This window comes from Eucyclogobius newberryi, unplaced genomic scaffold, assembly GCF_026437365.1.
Source record: "Eucyclogobius newberryi isolate DKJ021-1_F unplaced genomic scaffold, fEucNew1.0.hap1 SCAF_18, whole genome shotgun sequence".
In the NCBI taxonomy this organism is placed as follows: domain Eukaryota; kingdom Metazoa; phylum Chordata; class Actinopteri; order Gobiiformes; family Gobiidae; genus Eucyclogobius; species Eucyclogobius newberryi.
This window is the reverse complement of record NW_027315812.1, coordinates 3,314,312-3,339,300: the sequence shown is the minus strand read 5'-3', so window position 1 is coordinate 3,339,300 and position 24,989 is coordinate 3,314,312. Positions and strand designations below refer to the sequence as shown.

Below are 24,989 nucleotides of genomic sequence, written 5' to 3'. Positions count from 1 at the left end.
GGTGTTTGTTTCTCTGGTGTTTCAGGAGTCACAGATGATGTTCCTCTGGTGTTTCAGGAGTCACAGTTGATGTTCCTCTGGTGTTTCAGGAGTCACAGTTGATGTTTCTCTGGTGTTTCAGGAGTCACAGTTGATGTTTCTATGGTGTTTCAGGAGTCACAGTTGATGTTTCTCTGGTGTTTCAGGAGTCACAGATGATGTTTCTCTGGTGTTTCAGGAGTCACAGTTGATGTTTCTCTGGTGTTTCAGGAGTCACAGATGATGTTTCTCTGGTGTTTCAGGAGTCACAGTTGATGTTTCTCTGGTGTTTCAGGAGTCACAGATGATGTTTCTCTGGTGTTTCAGGAGTCACAGTTGATGTTTCTCTGGTGTTTCAGGAGTCACAGATGATGTTTCTCTGGTGTTTCAGGAGTCACAGTTGATGTTCCTCTGGTGTTTCAGGAGTCACAGTTGATGTTTCTCTGGTGTTTCAGGAGTCACAGTTGATGTTTCTCTGGTGTTTCAGGAGTCACAGATGATGTTTCTCTGGTGTTTCAGGAGTCACAGTTGATGTTTCTCTGGTGTTTCAGGAGTCACAGTTGATGTTTCTCTGGTGTTTCAGGAGTCACAGTTGATGTTTCTCTGGTGTTTCAGGAGTCACAGTTGATGTTTCTCTGGTGTTTCAGGAGTCACAGTTGATGTTCCTCTGGTGTTTCAGGAGTCACAGATGATGTTCCTCTGGTGTTTCAGGAGTCACAGATGATGTTCCTCTGGTGTTTCAGGAGTCACAGTTGATGTTTCTCTGGTGTTTCAGGAGTCACAGATGATGTTCCTCTGGTGTTTCAGGAGTCACAGTTGATGTTTCTCTGGTGTTTCAGGAGTCACAGTTGATGTTTCTCTGGTGTTTCAGGAGTCACAGTTGATGTTTCTCTGGTGTTTCAGGAGTCACAGATGATGTTTCTCTGGTGTTTCAGGAGTCACAGTTGATGTTTCTCTGGTGTTTCAGGAGTCACAGATGATGTTCCTCTGGTGTTTCAGGAGTCACAGTTGATGTTTCTCTGGTGTTTGTTTCTCTGGTGTTTCAGGAGTCACAGATGATGTTCCTCTGGTGTTTCAGGAGTCACAGTTGATGTTCCTCTGGTGTTTCAGGAGTCACAGTTGATGTTTCTCTGGTGTTTCAGGAGTCACAGTTGATGTTTCTCTGGTGTTTCAGGAGTCACAGTTGATGTTTCTCTGGTGTTTCAGGAGTCACAGATGATGTTTCTCTGGTGTTTCAGGAGTCACAGTTGATGTTTCTCTGGTGTTTCAGGAGTCACAGATGATGTTTCTCTGGTGTTTCAGGAGTCACAGTTGATGTTTCTCTGGTGTTTCAGGAGTCACAGATGATGTTTCTCTGGTGTTTCAGGAGTCACAGTTGATGTTTCTCTGGTGTTTCAGGAGTCACAGATGATGTTTCTCTGGTGTTTCAGGAGTCACAGTTGATGTTCCTCTGGTGTTTCAGGAGTCACAGTTGATGTTTCTCTGGTGTTTCAGGAGTCACAGTTGATGTTTCTCTGGTGTTTCAGGAGTCACAGATGATGTTTCTCTGGTGTTTCAGGAGTCACAGTTGATGTTTCTATGGTGTTTCAGGAGTCACAGTTGATGTTTCTCTGGTGTTTCAGGAGTCACAGATGATGTTTCTCTGGTGTTTCAGGAGTCACAGATGATGTTTCTCTGGTGTTTCAGGAGTCACAGATGATGTTTCTCTGGTGTTTCAGGAGTCACAGTTGATGTTTCTCTGGTGTTTCAGGAGTCACAGATGATGTTTCTCTGGTGTTTCAGGAGTCACAGTTGATGTTTCTCTGGTGTTTCAGGAGTCACAGATGATGTTTCTCTGGTGTTTCAGGAGTCACAGTTGATGTTTCTCTGGTGTTTCAGGAGTCACAGTTGATGTTTCTCTGGTGTTTCAGGAGTCACAGATGATGTTTCTCTGGTGTTTCAGGAGTCACAGTTGATGTTTCTCTGGTGTTTCAGGAGTCACAGATGATGTTTCTCTGGTGTTTCAGGAGTCACAGTTGATGTTCCTCTGGTGTTTCAGGAGTCACAGTTGATGTTTCTCTGGTGTTTCAGGAGTCACAGTTGATGTTTCTCTGGTGTTTCAGGAGTCACAGATGATGTTTCTCTGGTGTTTCAGGAGTCACAGTTGATGTTTCTCTGGTGTTTCAGGAGTCACAGTTGATGTTTCTCTGGTGTTTCAGGAGTCACAGTTGATGTTCCTCTGGTGTTTCAGGAGTCACAGTTGATGTTTCTCTGGTGTTTCAGGAGTCACAGTTGATGTTTCTCTGGTGTTTCAGGAGACACAGTTGATGTTTCTCTGGTGTTTCAGGAGACACAGTTGATGTTTCTCTGGTGTTTCAGGAGTCACAGTTGATGTTTCTCTGGTGTTTCAGGAGTCACAGATGATGTTTCTCTGGTGTTTCAGGAGTCACAGTTGATGTTCCTCTGGTGTTTCAGGAGTCACAGTTGATGTTCCTCTGGTGTTTCAGGAGTCACAGATGATGTTTCTCTGGTGTTTCAGGAGTCACAGATGATGTTTCTCTGGTGTTTCAGGAGTCACAGATGATGTTCCTCTGGTGTTTCAGGAGTCACAGTTGATGTTTCTCTGGTGTTTCAGGAGTCACAGTTGATGTTTCTCTGGTGTTTCAGGAGTCACAGATGATGTTTCTCTGGTGTTTCAGGAGTCACAGTTGATGTTCCTCTGGTGTTTCAGGAGTCACAGTTGATGTTTCTCTGGTGTTTCAGGAGTCACAGATGATGTTTCTCTGGTGTTTCAGGAGTCACAGTTGATGTTTCTCTGGTGTTTCAGGAGTCACAGTTGATGTTTCTCTGGTGTTTCAGGAGTCACAGATGATGTTTCTCTGGTGTTTCAGGAGTCACAGATGATGTTTCTCTGGTGTTTCAGGAGTCACAGATGATGTTTCTCTGGTGTTTCAGGAGTCACAGATGATGTTCCTCTGGTGTTTCAGGAGTCACAGATGATGTTTCTCTGGTGTTTCAGGAGTCACAGTTGATGTTTCTCTGGTGTTTCAGGAGTCACAGATGATGTTTCTCTGGTTTTTCAGGAGTCACAGTTGATGTTCCTCTGGTGTTTCAGGAGTCACAGTTGATGTTTCTCTGGTGTTTCAGGAGTCACAGATGATGTTCCTCTGGTGTTTCAGGAGTCACAGTTGATGTTTCTCTGGTGTTTCAGGAGTCACAGATGATGTTCCTCTGGTGTTTCAGGAGTCACAGATGATGTTCCTCTGGTGTTTCAGGAGTCACAGATGATGTTTCTCTGGTGTTTCAGGAGTCACAGATGATGTTTCTCTGGTGTTTCAGGAGTCACAGATGATGTTTCTCTGGTGTTTCAGGAGTCACAGTTGATGTTTCTCTGGTGTTTCAGGAGTCACAGTTGATGTTCCTCTGGTGTTTCAGGAGTCACAGTTGATGTTTCTCTGGTGTTTCAGGAGTCACAGTTGATGTTTCTCTGGTGTTTCAGGAGTCACAGTTGATGTTTCTCTGGTGTTTCAGGAGTCACAGTTGATGTTTCTCTGGTGTTTCAGGAGTCACAGTTGATGTTTCTCTGGTGTTTCAGGAGTCACAGATGATGTTCCTCTGGTGTTTCAGGAGTCACAGTTGATGTTTCTCTGGTGTTTCAGGAGTCACAGATGATGTTCCTCTGGTGTTTCAGGAGTCACAGTTGATGTTTCTCTGGTGTTTGTTTCTCTGGTGTTTCAGGAGTCACAGATGATGTTCCTCTGGTGTTTCAGGAGTCACAGTTGATGTTCCTCTGGTGTTTCAGGAGTCACAGTTGATGTTTCTCTGGTGTTTCAGGAGTCACAGATGATGTTTCTCTGGTGTTTCAGGAGTCACAGTTGATGTTTCTCTGGTGTTTCAGGAGTCACAGTTGATGTTTCTCTGGTGTTTCAGGAGTCACAGTTGATGTTTCTCTGGTGTTTCAGGAGTCACAGTTGATGTTTCTCTGGTGTTTCAGGAGTCACAGTTGATGTTTCTCTGGTGTTTCAGGAGTCACAGATGATGTTCCTCTGGTGTTTCAGGAGTCACAGTTGATGTTTCTCTGGTGTTTCAGGAGTCACAGATGATGTTCCTCTGGTGTTTCAGGAGTCACAGTTGATGTTTCTCTGGTGTTTGTTTCTCTGGTGTTTCAGGAGTCACAGATGATGTTCCTCTGGTGTTTCAGGAGTCACAGTTGATGTTCCTCTGGTGTTTCAGGAGTCACAGTTGATGTTTCTCTGGTGTTTCAGGAGTCACAGATGATGTTTCTCTGGTGTTTCAGGAGTCACAGTTGATGTTTCTCTGGTGTTTCAGGAGTCACAGTTGATGTTTCTCTGGTGTTTCAGGAGTCACAGTTGATGTTTCTCTGGTGTTTCAGGAGTCACAGATGATGTTTCTCTGGTGTTTCAGAAGTCACAGTTGATGTTTCTCTGGTGTTTCAGGAGTCACAGTTGATGTTTCTCTGGTGTTTCAGGAGTCACAGATGATGTTTCTCTGGTGTTTCAGAAGTCACAGTTGATGTTTCTCTGGTGTTTCAGGAGTCACAGTTGATGTTTCTCTGGTGTTTCAGGAGTCACAGTTGATGTTTCTCTGGTGTTTCAGGAGTCACAGTTGATGTTTCTCTGGTGTTTCAGGAGTCACAGATGATGTTTCTCTGGTGTTTCAGGAGTCACAGTTGATGTTTCTCTGGTGTTTCAGGAGTCACAGATGATGTTTCTCTGGTGTTTCAGGAGTCACAGTTGATGTTTCTCTGGTGTTTCAGGAGTCACAGATGATGTTTCTCTGGTGTTTCAGGAGTCACAGTTGATGTTTCTCTGGTGTTTGTTTCTCTGGTGTTTCAGGAGTCACAGTCTGGGAGCTCATGACTTTTGGGTCCAAACCGTACGATGGAATTCCAGCGTCTCAGATCTGCTCCGTGTTAGAACGAGGAGAGAGACTTCCCCAACCTCCGATCTGCACCATCGACGTTTACATGATCATGGTCAAATGTGAGTCTGGACCAGGACTAAACCAGGACTAAACCAGGACTAAACCATGTCTGGACCAGGAATAAACCAGGACTAAACCAGGACTAAACCATGTCTGGACCAGGACTAAACCAGGACTAAACCAGGTCTGGACCAGGACTAAACCAGGAATAAACCAGGACTAAACCAGGTCTGGACCAGGACTAAACCAGGACTAAACCAGGACTAATCCAGGACTAAACCAGGACTAAACCAGGTCTGGACCAGGACTAAACCAGGACTAAACCAGGACTAAACCATGTCTGGACCAGGAATAAACCAGGACTAAACCAGGTCTGGACCAGGACTAAACCAGGACTAAACCAGGACTAAACCAGGACTAAACCAGGTCTGGACCAGGAATAAACCAGGACTAAACCAGGTCTGGACCAGGACTAAACCAGGAATAAACCAGGACTAAACCAGGTCTGGACCAGGACTAAACCAGGACTAAACCAGGACTAAACCAGGACTAAACCAGGAATAAACCAGGACTAAACCAGGACTAAACCAGGACTGAACCAGGACTAAACCAGGACTAAACCAGGACTAAACCAGGACTAAACCAGATCTGGACCAGGACTAAACCAGGACTAAACCAGGACTAAACCAGGACTAATCCAGGACTAAACCAGGTCTGGACCAGGACTAAACCAGGACTAACCCAGGACTAAACCAGGTCTGGAACAGGACTAAACCAGGACTAAACCAGGACTAATCCAGGACTAAACCAGGTCTGGACCAGGACTAAACCAGGACTAAATCAGGACTAAACCAGGACTACACCAGGACTAAACCAGGACTAAACCAGGACTAAACCAGGTCTGGACCAGGACTAAACCAGGACTAAACCAGGTCTGGACCAGGACTAAACCAGGACTAAACCAGGAATAAACCATGTCTGGACCAGGAATAAACCAGGACTAAACCAGGACTAAACCAGGACTAAACCAGGTCTGGACCAGGACTAAACCAGGACTAAACCAGGACTAAACCAGGACTAAACCAGGACTAAACCAGGAATAAACCAGGTCTGGACCAGGACTAAACCAGGACTGAACCAGGACTAAACCAGGACTAAACCAGGACTAAACCAGGACTAAACCAGGACTAATCCAGGAATAAACCGGGACTAAACCAGGTCTGGACCAGGACTAAACCAGGACTAAATCAGGACTAAACCAGGTCTGGACCAGGACTAAACCAGGACTAAACCAGGACTAATCCAGGACTAAACCAGGACTAAACCAGGACTAAACCAGGACTAAACCAGGAATAAACCAGGACTAAACCAGGTCTGGGCCAGGACTAAAACAGGACTGAACCAGGACTAAACCAGGACTAAACCAGGACTAAACCAGGACTAAACCAGGTCTGGACCAGGACTAAACCAGGACTAAACCAGGACTAAACCAGGACTAAACCAGGAATAAACCAGGACTAAACCAGGTCTGGACCAGGACTAAACCAGGACTAAACCAGGTGTGGAACAGGACTAAACCAGGACTAAACCAGGACTAATCCAGGACTAAACCAGGACTAAACCAGGTCTGGACCAGGACTAAACCAGGACTAAACCAGGACTAAACCAGGACTAAACCAGGACTAAACCAGGTCTGGACCAGGACTAAACCAGGACTAAACCAGGTCTGGAACAGGACTAAACCAGGACTAAACCAGGACTAATCCAGGACTAAACCAGGACTAAACCAGGTCTGGACCAGGACTAAACCAGGACTAAACCAGGACTAAACCAGGACTAAACCAGGACTAAACCAGGACTAAACCATTTCTTGTGTTTCCAGGTTGGATGATCGATTCGTCCAGTCGGCCTCGTTTCAGGGAACTGGTCCGAGACTTCTCAGAGATGGCCCGAGATCCTCACAGATACCTCGTCATACAGGTGAGACCTAGCCCTGGTTTAGACCTGGTTTAGTCCTTCTTTAGTCCTTGTTTAGTCCTGGTTTAGACCTGGTTTAGTCCTTCTTTAGTCCTTGTTTAGTCCTGGTTTAGAGCTGGTTTAGTCCTGGTTTAGTCCTTGTTTAGTCCTGGTTTAGTCCTGGTTTAGTCCTGGTTTAGAGCTGGTTCAGTCCTGGTTTAGTCATTGTTTAGTCCTGGTTTAGACCTGGTTTAGTCCTGGTTTAAAGCTGATTTAGTCCTGGTTTAGACCTGGTTTAGACCTTGTTTAGTCATTGTTTAGTCCTGGTTTAGTCCTGGTTTAGTCCTGGTTTAGACCTGGTTTAGTCCTTGTTTAGTCCTTGTTTAGTCCTGGTTTAGTCCTGGTTTAGTCCTGGTATAGTCCTTGTTTAGTCCTTGTTTAGTCCTGGTTTAGTCCTTGTTTAGTCCTGGTTTAATCCTGGTTTAGAGCTGGTTTAGTCCTGGTTTAGTCCTGGTTTAGAGCTGGTTTAGTCCTTGTTTAGTCCTGGTTTAGTCCTGGTTTAGAGCTGGTTTAGTCCTTGTTTAGTCCTGGTTTAGAGCTGGTTTAGTCCTTGTTTAGACCTGGTTTGGACCTGGTTTAGACCTGGTTTAGACCTTGTTTAGTTCTTGTTTCGTCCTTGTTTAGTCCTGGTTTAGTCCTGGTTTAGTCCTGGTTTAGACCTCGTTTAGTCCTTGTTTAGTCCTCGTTTAGACCTGGTTTAGAGCTGGTTTAGTCCTGGTTTAAACCTTGTTTAGTGCTGGTTTAGTCCTGGTTTAGAGCTGGTTTAGTCCTTGTTTAGTCCTTGTTTAGTTCTGGTTTAGTCCTGGTTTAGTCCTGGTTTAGACCTGGTTTAGACCTGGTTTAGACCTTGTTTAGTTCTTGTTTAGTCCTTGTTTAGTCCTGGTTTATTTCTGGTTTAGTCCTGGTTTGGACCTGGTTTAGTCCTGGTTTAGACCTGGTTTAGTCCTGGTTTAGAGCTGGTTTTTACCTGGTTTAGACCTGGTTTAGTCCTGGTTTAGACCTGGTTTAGTCCTTGTTTAGTCATTGTTTAGTCCTTGTTTAGTCCTGGTTTAGGCCTGGTTTAGTCCTGGTTTAGACCTGGTTTAGAGCTGGTTTAGTCCTGGTTTAGAGCTGGTTTAGAGCTTGTTTAGAGCTGGTTTAGTCCTGGTTTGGACCTGGTTTAGTCCTTGTTTAGTCCTGGTTTAGTCCTGGTTTAGTCCTGGTTTAGAGCTGGTATAGTCCTTGTTTAGTCCTGGTTTAGTCCTGGTTTAGACCTGGTTTAGAACTGGTTTAGTCCTTGTTTAGTCCTGGTTTAGTCCTGGTTTAGACCCGGTTTGTCCTGGTTTAGAGCCTTTTTAGTCCTTGTTTAGTCCTGGTTTAGACCTTGTTTAGTCCTGGTTTAGTCCTGGTTTAGAGCTGGTTTAGTCCTTGTTTAGTCCTTGTTTAGTCCTGGTTTAGTCCTGGTATAGTCCTTGTTTAGTCCTTGTTTAGTCCTGGTTTAGTCCTTGTTTAGTCCTGGTTTAGTCCTGGTTTAGTCCTGGTTTAGTCCTGGTTTAGAGCTGGTTTAGTCCTGGTTTAGTCCTTGTTTAGTCCTGGTTTAGTCCTGGTTTAGTCCTGGTTTAGACCTGGTTTAGTCCTGGTTTAAAGCTGATTTAGTCCTGGTTTAGACCTGGTTTAGACCTGGTTTAGTCCTTGTTTAGTCCTTGTTTAGTCCTGGTTTAGTCCTGGTTTAGTCCTGGTTTAGTCCTGGTTTAGACCTGGTTTAGTCCTTGTTTAGTCCTGGTTTAGTCCTGGTTTAGTCCTGGTATAGTCCTTGTTTAGTCCTTGTTTAGTCCTGGTTTAGTCCTTGTTTAGTCCTTGTTTAGTCCTGGTTTAATCCTGGTTTAGAGCTGGTTTAGTCCTGGTTTAGTCCTGGTTTAGTCCTTGTTTAGTCCTTGTTTAGAGCTGGTTTAGTCCTTGTTTAGTCCTTGTTTAGTCCTTGTATAGTCCTGGTTTAGTCCTGGTTTAGTCCTGGTTTAGAGCTGGTTTAGTCCTTGTTGAGTCCTGGTTTAGTCCTGGTTCAGACCTGGTTTAGACCTGGTTTAGTCCTGGTTTAGTCCTGGTTTAGTCCTGGTTTAGTCCTGGTTTAGTCCTCGTTTAGACCTGGTTTAGAGCTGGTTTAGTCCTGGTTTAAACCTTGTTTAGTGCTGGTTTAGTCCTGGTTTAGAGCTGGTTTAGGCCTGGTTTAGTCCTTGTTTAGTCCTGGTTTAGTCCTGGTTTAGTCCTGGTTTAGACCTGGTTTAGACCTGGTTTAGTCCTGGTTCAGACCTGGTTTAGTCCTGGTTTAGACCTGGTTTAGAGCTAGTTCAGAGCTGGTTTAGAGCTGGTTTAGTCCTGGTTTAGACCTGGTTTATTTCTGGTTTAGTCCTGGTTCAGACCTGGTTTAGTCCTGGTTTAGACCTGGTTTAGAGCTAGTTCAGAGCTGGTTTAGAGCTGGTTTAGTCCTGGTTTAGACCTGGTTTAGTCCTTGTTTAGTCATTGTTTAGTCCTTGTTTAGTCCTGGTTTAGTCCTGGTTTAGACCTGGTTTAGAGCTGGTTTAGTCCTGGTTTAGAGCTGGTTTAGAGCTTGTTTAGAGCTGGTTTAGTCCTGGTTTGGACCTGGTTTAGTCCTGGTTTAGAGCTGGTTTAGTCCTTGTTTAGTCCTGGTTTAGTCCTGGTTTAAACCTGGTTTAGACCTGGTTTAGAACTGGTTTAGTCCTGGTTTAGTCCTGGTTTGGACCTGGTTTAGTCCTGGTTTAGAGCTGGTATAGTCCTTGTTTAGTCCTGGTTTAGTCCTGGTTTAGTCCTGGTTTAGACCTGGTTTAGAACTGGTTTAGTCCTGGTTTAGTCCTGGTTTAGTCCTGGTTTGGACCTGGTTTAGTCCTGGTTTAGAGCTGGTATAGTCCTTGTTTAGTCCTGGTTTAGTCCTGGTTTAGTCCTGGTTTAGACCTGGTTTAGACCTGGTTTAGAGCTGGTATAGTCCTTGTTTAGTCCTGGTTTGGAGCTGGTTTAGTCCTTGTTTAGTCCTTGTTTAGTCCTGGTTTAGTCCTGGTTTAGAGCTGGTTTAGTCCTGGTTTAGAGCTGGTTTAGTCCTTGTTTAGTCTTTGTTTAGTCCTGGTTTAGTCCTGGTTTAGTCCTGGTTTAGTGCTGGTTTAGTCCTGGTTTAGAGCTGGTATAGTCCTTGTTTAGTCCTGGTTTAGAACTGGTTTAGTCCTTGTTTAGTCCTGGTTTAGTCCTGGTTTAGACCTGGTTTAGTCCTTGTTTAGTCCTCGTTTAGACCTGGTTTAGAGCTGGTTTAGTCCTGGTTTGGACCTTGTTTAGTGCTGGTTTAGTTCTGGTTTAGAGCTGGTTTAGTCCTTGTTTAGTCCTTGTTTAGTCCTGGTTTAGTCCTGGTTTAGTCCTGGTTTAGACCTGGTTTAGACCTGGTTTAGACCTGGTTTAGTTCTGGTTTAGTCCTGGTTTAGTTCTTGTTTAGTCCTTGTTTAGTCCTGGTTTAGTCCTGGTTTAGTCTTGGTTTAGTCCTGGTTTAGACCTGGTTTAGTCCTGGTTTAGACCTGGTTTAGTTCTGGTTTAGTCCTGGTTTAGTCTTGGTTTAGTCCTGGTTTAGACCTGGTTTAGTCTTGGTTTAGTCCTGGTTTAGACCTGGTTTAGAGCTGGTTTAATCTTGGTTTAGACCTGGTTTAGTCCTGGTTTAGTCCTGGTTTAGAGCTGGTTAAGTCCTTGTTTAGTCCTGGTTTAGTCCTGGTTTAGAGCTGGTTTAGTACTTGTTTAGTCCTTGTTTAGTCCTGGTTTAGTCTTGGTTTGGACCTGGTCTAGAACTGGTTTAGTTCTTGTTTAGTCCTGGTTTAGACCTGGTTTAGTCCTGGTTTAGAGCCGGTTTAGTCCTTGTTTAGTCCTGGTTTAGGCTTGGTTTAGACCTGGTTTAGTCCTGGTTTAGAGCCGGTTTAGTCCTTGTTTAGTCCTGGTTTAGTCCTGGTTTAGACCTGGTTTAGTCCTGGTTTAGAGCTGGTTTAGTCCTTGTTTAGTCATTGTTTAGTCCTGGTTTAGTCCTGGTATAGTCCTTGTTTAGTCCTGGTTTAGAACTGGTTTAGTCCTTGTTTAGTCCTTGTTTAGTCCTGGTTTAGTCCTGGTTTAGTCCTGGTTTAGTCCTGGTTTAGACCTGGTTTAGACCTGGTTTAGTCCTGGTTTTTGAGCTGGTTTAGTCCTTGTTTAGTCATTGTTTAGCCCTTGTTTAGTACTTGTTTAGTCCTTGTTTAGTCCTGGTTTAGTCCTGGTTTATGCTGGTTTAGTCCTGGTTTAGTCCTGGTTTAGTCCTGGTTTAGTCCTGGTTTAGTCCTGGTTTAGTCCTAATTTAGTCCTTGTTTAGTTCTTGTTTAGTCCTGGTTTAGTCCTGGTTTAGTCCTGGTTTAGTCCAGGTTTTTTCCTGGTTTAGACCTGGTTTAGAGCTGATTTATTCCTTTTTTAGTCCTGGTTTAGTCCTGGTTTAGTCCTAATTTAGTCCTGGTTTAGTCCTGGTTTAGTCCTGGTTTAGACCTGGTTTAGACCTTGTTTAGTTCTTGTTTAGTCCTGGTTTAGTCCTGGTTTAGTCCTGGTTTAGTCCTGGTTTAGTCCTGGTTTAGTCCTTTTTTAGTCCTGGTTTAGGTCTGGTTTAGACCTGGTTTGGACCTGGTTTAGTCCTGGTTTAGACCTGGTTTAGAGCTGGTTTAGACCTGGTTTAGTCCTTGTTTAGTCCTGGTTTAGTCCTGGTTTAGAGCTGGTTTAGTCCTGGTTTAGACCTGGTTTAGAGCTGGTTTAGTCCTGGTTTGGACCTGGTTTAGTGCTCGTTTAGTCCTTGTTTAGTCCTGGTTTAGTCCTTGTTTAGTCCTGGTTTAGTCCTTGTTTAGTCCTTGTTTAGTCTGGTTTAGTCCTTGTTTAGTCCTGGTTTAGTCCTGGTTTAGTCCTGGTTTAGGCCTGGTTTAGTCCAGGTTTAGTCCTGGTTCAGACCTGGTTTAGAGCTGGTTTAGTCCTTGTTTAGTCATTGTTTAGTCCTGGTTTAGACCTGGTTTAGTCCTGGTTTAGAGCTGGTTTAGAGCTTGTTTAGAGCTGATTTAGAGCTGGTTTAGAGGTGGTTTAGTCCTGGTTTAGAGCTGGTTTAGTCCTAGTTTAGACCTGGTTTAGTCCTTGTTTAGTCCTTGTTTAGTCATTGTTTAGTCATTGTTTAGTCCTGGTTTAGTCCTGGTTTAGAGCTGGTTTAGTCCTGGTTTAGACCTGGTTTAGAGCTGGTTTAGAGCTGGTTTAGTCCTGGTTTAGAGCTGGTTTAGTCCTGGTTTAGAGCTGGTTTAGAGCTGGTTTAGAGCTGGTTTAGTCCTGGTTTAGTCCTGGTTTAGAGCTGGTTCAGTCCTAGTTTAGTCCTTGTTTAGTCCTTGTTTAGTCCTATTTTAGTCCTGGTTTAGAGCTGGTTTATTCCTGGTTTAGAGCTGGTTTAGTCCTGGTTTAGTGCTGGTTAGTCCTGGTTTAGAGCTGGTTTAGTCCTTGTTTATTCCTTGTTTAGTCCTGGTTTAGTCCTGGTTTAGTCATGGTTTAGAGCTGGTTTAGTCCTTGTTTAGTCCTTGTTTATTTCTGGTTTAGAGCTGGTTTAGTCCTTGTTTAGTCCAGGTTTAGTCCTTGTTTAGTCCTGGTTTAGTCCTGGTTTATTCCTGGTTTAGAGCTGGTTTAGTCCTTGTTTAGTCATTGTTTAGTCCTGGTTTAGTCCTTGTTTAGTCCTTGTTTAGTCCTGGTTTAGTCCTGGTTGAGAGCTGGTTTAGTCCTTGTTTGGTCCTTGTTTAGTCCTGGTTTAGTGCTAGTCTAGTGCTCGTTTAGAGCTGGTTTAGTCCTTGTTTAGTCCTTGTTTAGTTCTTGTTTAGTCCTGGTTTAATCCTGGTTTATTCCTTGTTTAGTCCTGGTTTAGTCCTGGTTTAGACCTGGTTTAGACCTGGTTTAGACCTTGTTTAGTTCTTGTTTAGTCCTGGTTTAATCCTGGTTTATTCCTTGTTTAGTCCTGGTTTAGTCCTGGTTTAGTCCTGGTTTAGACCTGGTTTAGAGCTGGTTTAGTGCTGGTTTAGTCCTGGTTTTGAGCTTGTTTAGTCCTTGTTTAGTCCTTGTTTAGTCCTGGTTTAGTCCTGGTTTAGTCCTGGTTCAGACCTGGTTTTATTACTGGTTTAGAGCTGGTTTAGTCCTTATTTAGTCCTTGTTTAGTCCTTGTTTAGTCCTTGTTTAGTCCTGGTTTAGAGCTGGTTTAGAGCTGGTTTAGATATGGTTTAGTCCTGGTTTAGAGCTGGTTTAGAGCTGGTTTAGAGCTGTTTTAGAGCTGGTTTAGTTCTGGTTTAGACCTGGTTTAGTCCTGGTTTAGTCCTGGTTTAGTCATTGTTTAGTCCTTGTTTAGTCCTGGTTTAGTCCTGGTTTAGAGCTGGTTTAGAGCTAGTTTAGTCCTTGTTTAGTCCTTGTTTAGTCATTGTTTAGTCCTTGTTTAGTCCTGGTTTAGTCCTGGTTTAGAGCTGGTTTAGAGCTAGTTTAGTCCTTGTTTAGTCCTTGTTTAGTCCTGGTTTAGTCCTGGTTTAGAGCTGGTTTAGTCCTTGTTTAGTCCTTGTTCAGTCCTGGTTTAGAGCTTGTTTAGTCCTTGTTAAGTCCTTGTTTAGTCCTGGTTTAGTCCTAGTTTAGTCCTAGTTTAGAGCTGGTTTATTCCTGGTTTAGAGCTGGTTTAGTTCTGGTTTAGACCTGGTTTAGTCCTGGTTTAGAGCTGGTTTATTCCTGGTTTAGAACTGGTTTAGTCCTGGTTTAGTGCTGGTTTAGTCCTGGTTTAGTCCTTGTTTAGTCCTTGTTCAGTCCTAGTTTAGTCCTTGTTTAGTCCTTGTTTAGTCCTAGTTTAGTCCTGGTTTAGAGCTGGTTTATTCCTGGTTTAGAGCTGGTTTAGTCCTGGTTTAGTGCTGGTTTAGTCCTGGTTTAGAGCTGGTTTAGTCCTTGTTTAGTCCTTGTTTAGTCCTGGTTTAGTCCTGGTTTAGTCCTGGTTTAGAGCTGGTTTAGTCCTTGTTCAGTCCTTGTTTAGTCCAGGTTTAGTCCTGGTTTAGACCTGGTTTAGTCCTTGTTTAGTCCTGGTTTAGTCCTGGTTTATTCCTGGTTTAGAGCTGGTTTAGTCCTTGTTTAGTCATTGTTTAGTCCTGGTTTAGTCCTTGTTTAGTCCTTGTTTAGTCCTGGTTTAGTCCTGGTTTAGACCTGGTTTAGAGCTGGTTTATTCCTGGTTTAGAGCTGGTTTAGTCCTGGTTTAGTGCTGGTTTAGTCCTGGTTTAGAGCTGGTTTAGTCCTTGTTTAGTCCTTGTTTAGTCCTGGTTTAGTCCTTGTTTAGTCCTTGTTTAGTCCTGGTTTAGTCCTGGTTTAGTCCTGGTTTAGTCCTTGTTTAGTCCTTGTTTAGTCCTGGTTTAGTCCTGGTTTAGACCTGGTTTTGTACTGGTTTAGAGCTAGTTTAGTCCTTGTTTAGTCCTTGTTTAGTCCTGGTTTAGTGCTGGTCTAGTGCTGGTTTAGAGCTGGTTTAGAGCTGGTTTAGTCCTTGTTTAGTCCTTGTTTAGTCCTTGTTTAGTCCTGGTTTAGTCCTTGTTTAGACCTGGTTTAGTCCTGGTTTAGACCTGGTTTAGACCTTGTTTAGTCCTGGTTTAGTCCTGGTTTATTCCTTGTTTAGTCCTGGTTTAGTCCTTGTTTAGTTCTTGTTTAGTCCTGGTTTAGTCCTGGTTTATTCCTTGTTTAGTCCTGGTTTAGTCCTGGTTTAGTCCTGGTTTAGACCTGTTTTTTTTCCTGGTTTAGACCTTGTTTAGTTCTTGTTTAGTCCTGGTTTAGACCTGTTTTTTTTCCTGGTTTAGACCTTGTTTTGTCCTTTTTTAGTCCCGGTTTAGTCCTGGTTTAGACCTGGTTTGGACCTGGTTTAGTCCTGGTTTAGAGCTGGTTTAGAGCTGGTTTAGTCCTGGTTTGGACATGGTTTAGTCCTGGTTTAGAGCTTATTTAGTCCTTGTTTAGTCCTGGTTTAGTCCTGGTTTAGACCTGGTTTGGACCTGGTTTAGAGCTGGTTTAGAGCTGGTTTAGAGCTGGTTTAGAGCTGGTTTAGAGCTGGTTTAGTCCTGGTTTAGAGCTGGTTTAGTCCTGGTTTAGAGCTGGTTTAGTCCTGGTTTGGACATGGTTTAGTCCTGGTTTAGAGCTTATTTAGTCCTTGTTTAGTCCTGGTTTAGTCCTGGTTTAGAGCTGGTTTAGACCTGGTTTAGTCCTGGTTTAGAGCTGGTTTAGTCCTGGTTTAGAGCTGGTTTAGTCCTTGTTTAGTCCTTGTTTAGTCCTGGTTTAGTCCTGGTTTAGAGCTGATTTAGTCCTTGTTTAGTCCTTGTTTATTTCTGGTTTAGAGCTGGTTTTGTCCTTGTTTAGTCCTTGTTCAGTCCTTGTTTAGTCCAGGTTTAGTCCTGGTTTAGACCTGGTTTAGTCCTTGTTTAGTCCTTGTTTAGTCCTGGTTTAGTCCTGGTTTATTCCTGGTTTAGAGCTGGTTTAGTCCTTGTTTAGTCATTGTTTAGTCCTGGTTTAGTCCTTGTTTAGTCCTTGTTTAGTCCTGGTTTAGTCCTGGTTTAGACCTGGTTTAGTACTGGTCGAGAGCTGGTTTAGTCCTTGTTTAGTCCTTGTTTAGTCCTGGTTTAGTGCTAGTCTAGTGCTCGTTTAGAGCTGGTTTAGTCCTTGTTTAGTTCTTGTTTAGTCCTGGTTTAGACCTGGTTTAGTCCTGGTTTAGTCCTGGTTTAGACCTGGTTTAGTCCTGGTTTAGACCTGGTTTAGTCCTGGTTTAGTCCTGGTTTAATCCTGGTTTATTCCTTGTTTAGTCCTGGTTTAGTCCTGGTTTAGTCCTGGTTTAGACCTGGTTTAGAGCTGGTTTAGAGCTGGTTTAGTCCTGATTTAGACCTGGTTTAGTCTTTGTTTTAGTCCTGGTTTAGTCCTTGTTTAGTGCTGGTTTAGTCCTGGTTTTGAGCTTGTTTAGTCCTTGTTTAGTCCTTGTTTAGTCCTGGTTTAGTCCAGGTTTAGACCTGGTTTAGTCCTGGTTTAGTCCTGGTTTAGAGCTGGTTTAGTCCTGGTTTAGAGCTGGTTTAGATATGGTTTAGTCCTGGTTTAGAGCTGGTTTAGAGCTGGTTTAGAGCTGGTTTAGAGCTGGTTTAGTTCTGGTTTAGACCTGGTTTAGTCCTGGTTTAGAGCTGGTTTAGTCCTTGTTTAGTCCTTGTTTAGTCATTGTTTAGTCCTTGTTTAGTCCTGGTTTAGTCCTGGTTTAGAGCTGGTTTAGAGCTGGTTTAGTCCTTGTTTAGTCCTTGTTTAGTCCTGGTTTAGTCCTGGTTTAGTCCTGGTTTAGTCCTGGTTTAGAGCTGGTTTAGTCCTTGTTTAGTCCTTGTTCAGTCCTGGTTTAGAGCTTGTTTAGTCCTTGTTAAGTCCTTGTTTAGTCCTGGTTTAGTCCTGGTTTAGAGCTGGTTTAGTCCTTGTTTAGTCCTTGTTCAGTCCTAGTTTAATCCTTGTTTAGTCCTTGTTTAGTCCTAGTTTAGTCCTGGTTTAGAGCTGGTTTATTCCTGGTTTAGAGCTGGTTTAGTCCTGGTTTAGTGCTGGTTTAGTCCTGGTTTAGAGCTGGTTTAGTCCTTGTTTAGTCCTTGTTTAGTCCTGGTTTAGTCCTGGTTTAGTCCTGGTTTAGAGCTGGTTTAATCCTTGTTTAGTCCTTGTTTATTTCTGGTTTAGAGCTGGTTTAGTCCTTGTTTAGTCCTTGTTCAGTCCTTGTTTAGTCCAGGTTTAGTCCTGGTTTAGACCTGGTTTAGTCCTTGTTTAGTCCTTATTTAGTCCTGGTTTAGTCCTGGTTTATTCCTGGTTTAGAGCTGGTTTAGTCCTTGTTTAGTCATTGTTTAGTCCTGGTTTAGTCCTTATTTAGTCCTTGTTTAGTCCTGGTTTAGTCCTGGTTTAGACCTGGTTTAGAGCTGGTTTATTCCTGGTTTAGAGCTGGTTTAGTCCTGGTTTAGTGCTGGTTTAGTCCTGGTTTAGAGCTGGTTTAGTCCTTGTTTAGTCCTTGTTTAGTCCTGGTTTAGTCCTTGTTTAGTCCTTGTTTAGTCCTGGTTTAGTCCTGGTTTAGTCCTGGTTTAGTCCTTGTTTAGTCCTTGTTTAGTCCTTGTTTAGTCCTGGTTTAGTGCTGGTCTAGTGCTGGTTTAGAGCTGGTTTAGTCCTTGTTTAGTCCTTGTTTAGTCCTTGTTTAGTCCTGGTTTAGTCCTTGTTTAGACCTGGTTTAGTCCTGGTTTAGACCTGGTTTAGACCTTGTTTAGTCCTGGTTTAGTCCTGGTTTATTCCTTGTTTAGTCCTGGTTTAGTCCTTGTTTAGTTCTTGTTTAGTCCTGGTTTAGTCCTGGTTTAGACCTGTTTTTTTCCTGGTTTAGACCTTGTTTAGTCCTGGTTTAGTCCTGGTTTATTCCTTGTTTAGTCCTGGTTTAGTCCTTGTTTAGTTCTTGTTTAGTCCTGGTTTAGTCCTGGTTTAGTCCTGGTTTAGACCTGTTTTTTTTCCTGGTTTAGACCTTGTTTAGTTCTTGTTTAGTCCTGGTTTAGAACTGTTTTTTTTCCTGGTTTAGACCTTGTTTTGTCCTTTTTTAGTCCCGGTTTAGTCCTGGTTTAGACCTGGTTTGGACCTGGTTTAGTCCTGGTTTAGTCCTGGTTTATTCCTTGTTTAGTCCTGGTTTAGTCCTTGTTTAGTTCTTGTTTAGTCCTGGTTTAGACCTGTTTTTTTTCCTGGTTTAGACCTTGTTTAGTCCTGGTTTAGTCCTGGTTTATTCCTTGTTTAGTCCTGGTTTAGTCCTTGTTTAGTTCTTGTTTAGTCCTGGTTTAGTCCTGGTTTAGTCCTGGTTTAGACCTGTTTTTTTTTCCTGGTTTAGACCTTGTTTAGTTCTTGTTTAGTCCTGGTTTAGAACTGTTTTTTTTCCTGGTTTAGACCTTGTTTTGTCCTTTTTTAGTCCCGGTTTAGTCCTGGTTTAGACCTGGTTTGGACCCGGTTTAGTCCTGGTTTAGACCTGGTTTGGACCTGGTTTTGACCTGGTTTAGAGCTGGTTTAGAGCTGGTTTAGTCCTGGTTTAGACCTGGTTTAGTCCTGGTTTAGAGCTGGTTTAGTCCTGGTTTAGACCTGGTTTAGTCCTGGTTTAGACCTGGTTTAGTCCTGGTTTAGAGCTGGTTTAGTCCTGGTTTAGAGCTGGTTTAGTCCTGGTTTAGAGCTGGTTTAGTCCTGGTTTAGAGCTGGTTTAGTCCTGGTTTAGAGCTGGTTTAGTCCTGGTTTAGAGCTGGTTTAGTCCTGGTTTAGACCGTGGACCATGTGACCCTCTGGTGTGATGTGTTGTCCTGCAGGGGGAGCTGCCGAGCCCCAGTGACAGTCGCTTCTTCAGTCGTTTGCTCAGCACAGATGACGACCTGGACGCAGAGGAATACCTGATGCCCTCCCGCGGGCCCAGCCACGGGCGCAGCTTTGCCGCCGCGGCAACGGTAACTACGCACTGTTTTATACAACGTTATTCGATGGTTTATGTCGTAACGTGTCAGAATGAGCTGCAGTGCGCTGCCCCTTGGAGTGTGGGGGGCGGGGCCAGCGCCTCAGCCCCTCGGAGTGTGGGGGGCGGGGCCAGTGCCTCAGCGGAGTGTTGGGGGCGGGGCCAGTGCCTCAGCCCCTCGCAGTGTGGGGGGCGGGGCCAGTGCCTCAGCGGAGTGTGGGGGGCGGGGCCAGTGCCTCAGCCCCTCGCAGTGTGGGGGGCGGGGCCAGTGCCTCAGCGGAGTGTGGGGGGCGGGGCCAGTGCCTCAGCGGAGTGTGGGGGGCGGGGCCAGTGCCTCAGCCCCTCGGAGTGTGGGGGGCGGGGCCAGTGCCTCAGCGGAGTGTGGGGGGCGGGGCCAGCGCCTCAGCCCCTCGGAGTGTGGGGGGCGGGGCCAGTGCCTCAGCGGAGTGTTGGGGGCGGGGCCAGTGCCTCAGCCCCTCGCAGTGTGGGGGGCGGGGCCAGTGCCTCAGCGGAGTGTGGGGGGCGGGGCCAGTGCCTCAGCCCCTCGCAGTGTGGGGGGCGGGGCCAGTGCCTCAGCGGAGTGTGGGGGGCGGGGCCAGTGCCTCAGCGGAGTGTGGGGGGCGGGGCCAGTGCCTCAGCCCCTCGGAGTGTGGGGGGCGGGGCCAGTGCCTCAGCGGAGTGTGGGGGGCGGGGCCAGTGCCTCAGCCCCTCGGAGTGTGGGGGGCGGGGCCAGTGCCTCAGCCCCTCGGAGTGTGGGGGGCGGGGCCAGTGCCTCAGCCCCTCGGAGTGTGGGGGGCGGGGCCAGTGCCTCAGCCCCTCGGAGTGTGGGGGGCGGGGCCAGTGCCTCAGCGGAGTGTGGGGGGCGGGGCCAGTGCCTCAGCGGAGTGTGGGGGGCGGGGCCAGTGCCTCAGCCCCTCGAAGTGTTGGGGGCGGGGCCAGTGCCTCAGCGGAGTGTGGGGGGCGGGGCCAGCGCCTCAGCGGAGTGTGGGGGGCGGGGCCAGCGCCTCAGCCCCTCGGAGTGTGGGGGGCGGGGCCAGTGCCTCAGCGGAGTGTGGGGGGCGGGGCCAGTGCCTCAGCGGAGTGTGGGGGGCGGGGCCAGTGCCTCAGCGGAGTGTGGGGGGCGGGGCCAGTGCCTCAGCCCCTCGGAGTGTGGGGGGCGGGGCCAGTGCCTCAGCGGAGTGTGGGGGGCGGGGCCAGTGCCTCAGCGGAGTGTGGGGGGCGGGGCCAGTGCCTCAGCCCCTCGAAGTGTTGGGGGCGGGGCCAGTGCCTCAGCGGAGTGTGGGGGGCGGGGCCAGCGCCTCAGCCCCTCGAAGTGTGGGGGGCGGGGCCAGCGCCTCAGCGGAGTGTGGGGGGCGGGGCCAGCGCCTCAGCCCCTCGAAGTGTGGGGGGCGGGGCCAGCGCCTCAGCCCATCGAAGTGTGGGGGGCGGGGCCAGCGCCTCAGCGGAGTGTGGGGGGCGGGGCCAGTGCCTCAGCGGAGTGTGGGGGGCGGGGCCAGTGCCTCAGCCCCTCGAAGTGTGGGGGGCGGGGCCAGTGCCTCAGCGGAGTGTGGGGGGCGGGGCCAGTGCCTCAGCCCCTCGGAGTGTGGGGGGCGGGGCCAGTGCCTCAGCGGAGTGTGAGGGGCGGGGCCAGCGCCTCAGCCCCTCGAAGTGTGGTGGGCGGGGCCAGCGCCTCAGCCCCTCGAAGTGTGGTGGGCGGGGCCAGCGCCTCAGCCCCTCGAAGTGTGGGGGGCGGGGCCAGTGCCTCAGCGGAGTGTGGGGGGCGGGGCCAGTGCCTCAGCCCCTCGGAGTGTGGGGGGCGGGGCCAGTGCCTCAGCGGAGTGTGAGGGGCGGGGCCAGCGCCTCAGCCCCTCGAAGTGTGGTGGGCGGGGCCAGCGCCTCAGCCCCTCGAAGTGTGGGGGGCGGGGCTAATCAGATGGAGAGTGGTATAAGTGCATGAGCGCGCTCTCTGGTGGTAGAAAGGTGCATTACAAGTTTATTCAGAAAACACGGCTAATGAAAGTCACGTTTCACCCAAATGGTTCCACTACGTTTAGCGAAATGTATTCAACCACCAGGAGTCTAGAGCCAAGAGTCTAGAGCCAAGAATCTAGAGTCTAGAGCCAAGAGTCTAGAGTCAAGAGCCCAGAGCCAAGAGTCTAGAGCCAAGAATCTAGAGTCTAGAGCCAAGAGTCTAGAGTCAAGAGCCCAGAGCCAAGAGTCTAGAGCCAAGAATCTAGAGTCTAGAGCCAAGAGTCTAGAGTCAAGAGCCCAGAGCCAAGAGTCTAGAGCCAATAATCTAGAGTCTAGAGCCAAGAGTCAAGAGCCCAGAGCCAAGAGTCCAGAACCAAGAGTCCAGAGCCAAGAGTCCAGAGCCAAGAGTCTAGAGCCAAGAGTCTAGAGTCTAGAGCCAAGAGACAAGAGACAAGATACTAGATTCCAGAGCCAAGAGTCTGGAGCCAAGAGTCTGGAGTCAAGGGTCTAGAGTCAAGGGTCTAGAGCCAAGAGTCTAGAGCCAAGAGTCTAGAGCCAAGAATCTAGAGCCAAGAATCTAGAGCCAAGAGTCTAGAGTCTAAAGCCAAGAGTCTAGAGTCTAGAGCCAAGAGTCTAGAGTCTAGTGCCAAGAGTCTAGACTCAAGAGTCTAGATTTAAGAGCCAAGAGTCTAGAGCCAAGAGTCTAGAGCCAAGAGTCTAGAGCCAAGAGTCTTGAGCCAAGAGTCTTGAGCCAAGAGTCTAGAGCCAAGAGTCTGGAGCCTAGAGCAAAGAGTCTAGAGCCAAGAGTCTAGAGCTAAGAGTCTGGAGCCTAGAGCCAAGAGTCTAGAGCCAAGAGTCTGGAGCCTAGAACCAAGAGTCTTGAGCCAAGAGTCTAGAGTCTAGAGCCAAGAGTCTAGAGCCAAGAGTCTAGAGCCAAGAGTCTAGAGTCTAGAGCCAAGAGTCTAGAGCTAAGAGTCTGGAGCCTAGAGCCAAGAGTCTGGAGCCAAGAGTCTAGAGCCAAGAGTCTGGAGCCTAGAACCAAGAGTCTTATGCCGAGAGTCTAGAGTCTAGAGCCAAGAGTCTAGAGCCAAGAGTCTAGAGCCAAGAGTCTAGAGCCAAGAGTCTAGAGTCTAGAGCCAAGAGTCTAGCGCCAAGAGTCTAGAGCCAAGAGTCTAGAGCCAAGAATCTGGAGCCTAGAGCCAAGAGTCTAGAGTCTAGACCCAAGAGTCTAGAGCCAAGAGTCTTGAGCCAAGAGCCAGGAGTCTAGAGCTGAGTCTGGAGCCTAGAGCCAAGGGTCTAGAGCAAAGAGTCTAGAGCCAAGAGTCTAGAGCCAAGAGCCAAGAGTCTAGAGCCAAGAGTCTAGAGCCAAGAGTCTAGAGCCAAGAGTCTAGAGCCAAGAGTCTAGAGTCTAGAGCCAAGAGTCTAGAGCTAAGAGTCTGGAGCCTAGAGCCAAGAGTCTAGAGCCAAGAGTCTGGAGCCTAGAACCAAGAGTCTTGAGCCGAGAGTCTAGAGTCTAGAGCCAAGAGTCTAGAGCCAAGAGTCTAGAGCCAAGAGTCTAGAGTCTAGAGCCAAGAGTCTAGCGCCAAGAGTCTAGAGCCAAGAGTCTAGAGCCAAGAATCTGGAGCCTAGAGCCAAGAGTCTAGAGCCAAGAGTCTAGAGTCTAGACCCAAGAGTCTAGAGCCAAGAGTCTTGAGCCAAGAGTCTTGAGCCAAGAGCCAGGAGTCTAGAGCTGAGTCTGGAGCCTAGAGCCAAGAGTCTAGAGCCAAGAGTCTAGAGCCAAGACTCTGGAGCCTAGAACCAAGAGTCTTGAGCCAAGAGTCTAGAGTCTAGAGCCAAGAGTCTAGAGCCAAGAGTCTAGAGTCTAGATTCAAGAGTCTAGATTTAAGAGCCAAGAGTCTGGAGCCTAGAGCCAAGAGTCTAGAGCCATGAGTTTAGAGCCAAGAGTCTAGAGTCTAGAGCCAAGAGTCTAGAGCCAAGAGTCTAGAGTCTAGATTCAAGAGTCTAGATTTAAGAGCCAAGAGTCTAGAGCCAAGAGTCTAGAGCCAAGGGTCTAGAGCCAAGGGTCTAGAACCAAGAGTCTAGAGCCACGAATCTAGAGTCTGGAGACAAGAGTCTAGATTCAAGAGTCTAGATTCAAGAGTCTAGATTTAAGAGCCAGGAGTCTAGAGCCAAGAGTCTAGAGTCTAGTGCCAAGAGTCTAGATTCAAGAGTCTAGATTCAAGAGTCTAGATTTAAGAGCCAAGAGTCTAGAGCCAAGAGTCTAGAGTTCAGAGTCTAGAGCCAAGAGTATAGAGCCCAGAGCCAAGAGTCCAGAACCAAGAGTCCGGAGCCAAGAGTCCAGAACCAAGAGTCCGGAGCCAAGAGTCCAGAGCCAAGAGTCTAGAGCCAAGAGTCTAGAGCCATCTAGAGTCAAGAGTCTAGAGCCAAGAGTCTAGAGTCTAGAGCCCAGAGCCAAGAGTCCAGAGTCTAGAGCCCTGAGCCAAGAGTCCAGAACCAAGAGTCCGGAGCCAAGAGTCCAGAGCCAAGAGTCTAGAGCCAAGAGTCTAGAGCCATCTAGAGTCAAGAGTCTAGAGCCAAGAGTCTAGAGTCTAGAGCCCAGAGCCAAGAGTCCAGAGTCTAGAGCCCTGAGCCAAGAGTCCAGAACCAAGAGTCTAGAGCCTAGAGTCTAGAGCCATCTAGAGCCAAGAGTCTAGAGCAGGGGTGTCCAAACTTTTTTCACCGAGGGCCGCATTTTGAAACTTATACGGAGCAGAGGGCCACAAACAACCTGAAAATGTTGATTTTTTGCATTTGACATAGTTCTGATGCCTCCACACCTTTTAATAAGACTTGGAACATTAATATTATGTTGGTATAACATCAAAATGCTTCAATCTCTCCAATTTTACAGTAAAAACGACTACTTTTTGTTGTTTGGACCAACTTAACAGGAAGCCGGAGGGCCGACAAAAATTGGTCTGAGGGCCACATTTGGCCCCCGGGCCTTAGTTTGGACATGCCTGGTCTAGAGCCAAGAGTCTAGAGCCAAGAGTCTAGAGCCAAGAGTCTAGAGCCAAGAGTCTAGAACCAAGAGTCTAGAGCCAAGAGTCTAGAGCCAAGAGTCTAGAGCCAAGAGCCAAGAGTCCAGAGCCACTGCAGTGTTTGGCTTTGAGACTGTGTAAGACATGATTCTTCTTGTTGTAGAACGGGGGTCCGAGGCGAGACAACAGTGGGGCGCTGCGTTACATCACAGACCCCACTCTGAGGGCGCTGGACCAGGACCGTCCCGGACACGGTAAGAAATACTGTCATGTTTACGTTTCCTCAGCAACAACACGACTGTGTCTCCTCAGAATACATGAACCAGAGCATGGACCAGGCCAGCGTCCTCTCCAACGTCTTCAACCCCAACTACGAGGACCTGAGCCTGGGCTGGAGCGGCCTGAGCCTGGCCTGTGCTCCAGAAGAACCAGACGGAGCTCCGGAGTACCTCAACGCACCAGAAATCCCCCTCCGAGAGTCCCTGAACCCACCACAGATGCTCCGAGAGTCCCTGAACCCACCACAGATGCTCCGAGAGTCCCTGAACCCACCACAGATCCTCCGAGAGTCCCTGAACCCACCACAGATCCTCCGAGAGTCCCTGAACCCACCACAGATCCTCCGAGAGTCCCTGAACGCTCTCCGGCCCCACAACGCCTTCAGGGACACTCTGGAAAACCCTGAGTACATGAACCCTGATGTGGGCCAGGACCAGCCGGACTTAAGGAGCACCTCCACAGTTACCCACAATGCACTGTTCCTCCCCGCAGCGGAGAACCTGGAGTACCTGGGGCTGGCTCCAGTTCGCTAACACAGACCTGCTTTAGTCCTGGTTTAGACATGGTTTAGACCTGGTTTAGTCCTGCTTTAGTCCTGGTTTAGACATGGTTTAGACCCGGTTTAGACCTGGTTTAGACCTGGTTTAGTCCTGGTTTAGACCTGGTTTAGACCTGGTTTAGTCCTGATTTAGACCTGGTTTAGTCCTGGTTTAGTCCTGGTTTAGACCTGGTTTGGACCTGGTTTAGTCCTGGTTTAGACCTGGTTTAGACCTGGTTTAGTCCTGGTTTGGACCTGGTTTAGACCTGGTTTAGTCCTGGTTTAGACCTGGTTTAGACCTGGTTTAGTCCTGGTTTAGACCTGGTTTAGACCTGGTTTAGTCCTGATTTAGACCTGGTTTAGACCTGGTTTAGTCCTGGTTTAGTCCTGGTTTAGACCTGGTTTAGACCTGGTTTAGTCCTGGTTTGGACCTGGTTTAGACCTGGTTTAGACCTGGTTTAGACCTGGTTTAGACCTGGTTTAGTCCTGGTTTAGACCTGGTTTAGACCTGGTTTAGTCCTGGTTTAGACCTGGTTTAGACCTGGTTTAGACCTGGTTTAGTCCTGGTTTAGACCTGGTTTAGACCTGGTTTAGACCTGGTTTAGACCTGGTTTAGTCCTGGTTTAGACCTGGTTTAGACCTGGTTTAGACCTGGTTTAGTCCTGGTTTAGACCTGGTTTAGACCTGGTTTAGTCCTGGTTTAGACCTGGTTTAGTCCTGGTTTAGA

The 24,989-nt window shown here is 47.1% G+C and overlaps 1 protein-coding gene across 1 annotated transcript in view; it reads left to right on the top strand.

Moving 5' to 3' along the window:
• Window positions 1–24,371, top strand: part of LOC140364910 (melanoma receptor tyrosine-protein kinase-like) — a gene marked incomplete at its 5' end in the record, with an annotated part of 62,558 nt that extends 38,187 nt beyond the window's left edge. Inside the window, 5 exons of the mRNA XM_072451291.1 lie at window positions 4,854–5,000; window positions 6,824–6,921; window positions 18,336–18,470; window positions 23,609–23,699; window positions 23,758–24,371. Of these exons, the coding sequence (XP_072307392.1) occupies window positions 4,854–5,000; window positions 6,824–6,921; window positions 18,336–18,470; window positions 23,609–23,699; window positions 23,758–24,257 (971 nt within the window). The remainder of the gene's footprint in view (window positions 1–4,853; window positions 5,001–6,823; window positions 6,922–18,335; window positions 18,471–23,608; window positions 23,700–23,757) is intronic.
• Window positions 24,372–24,989: the final 618 nt, after the last annotated feature.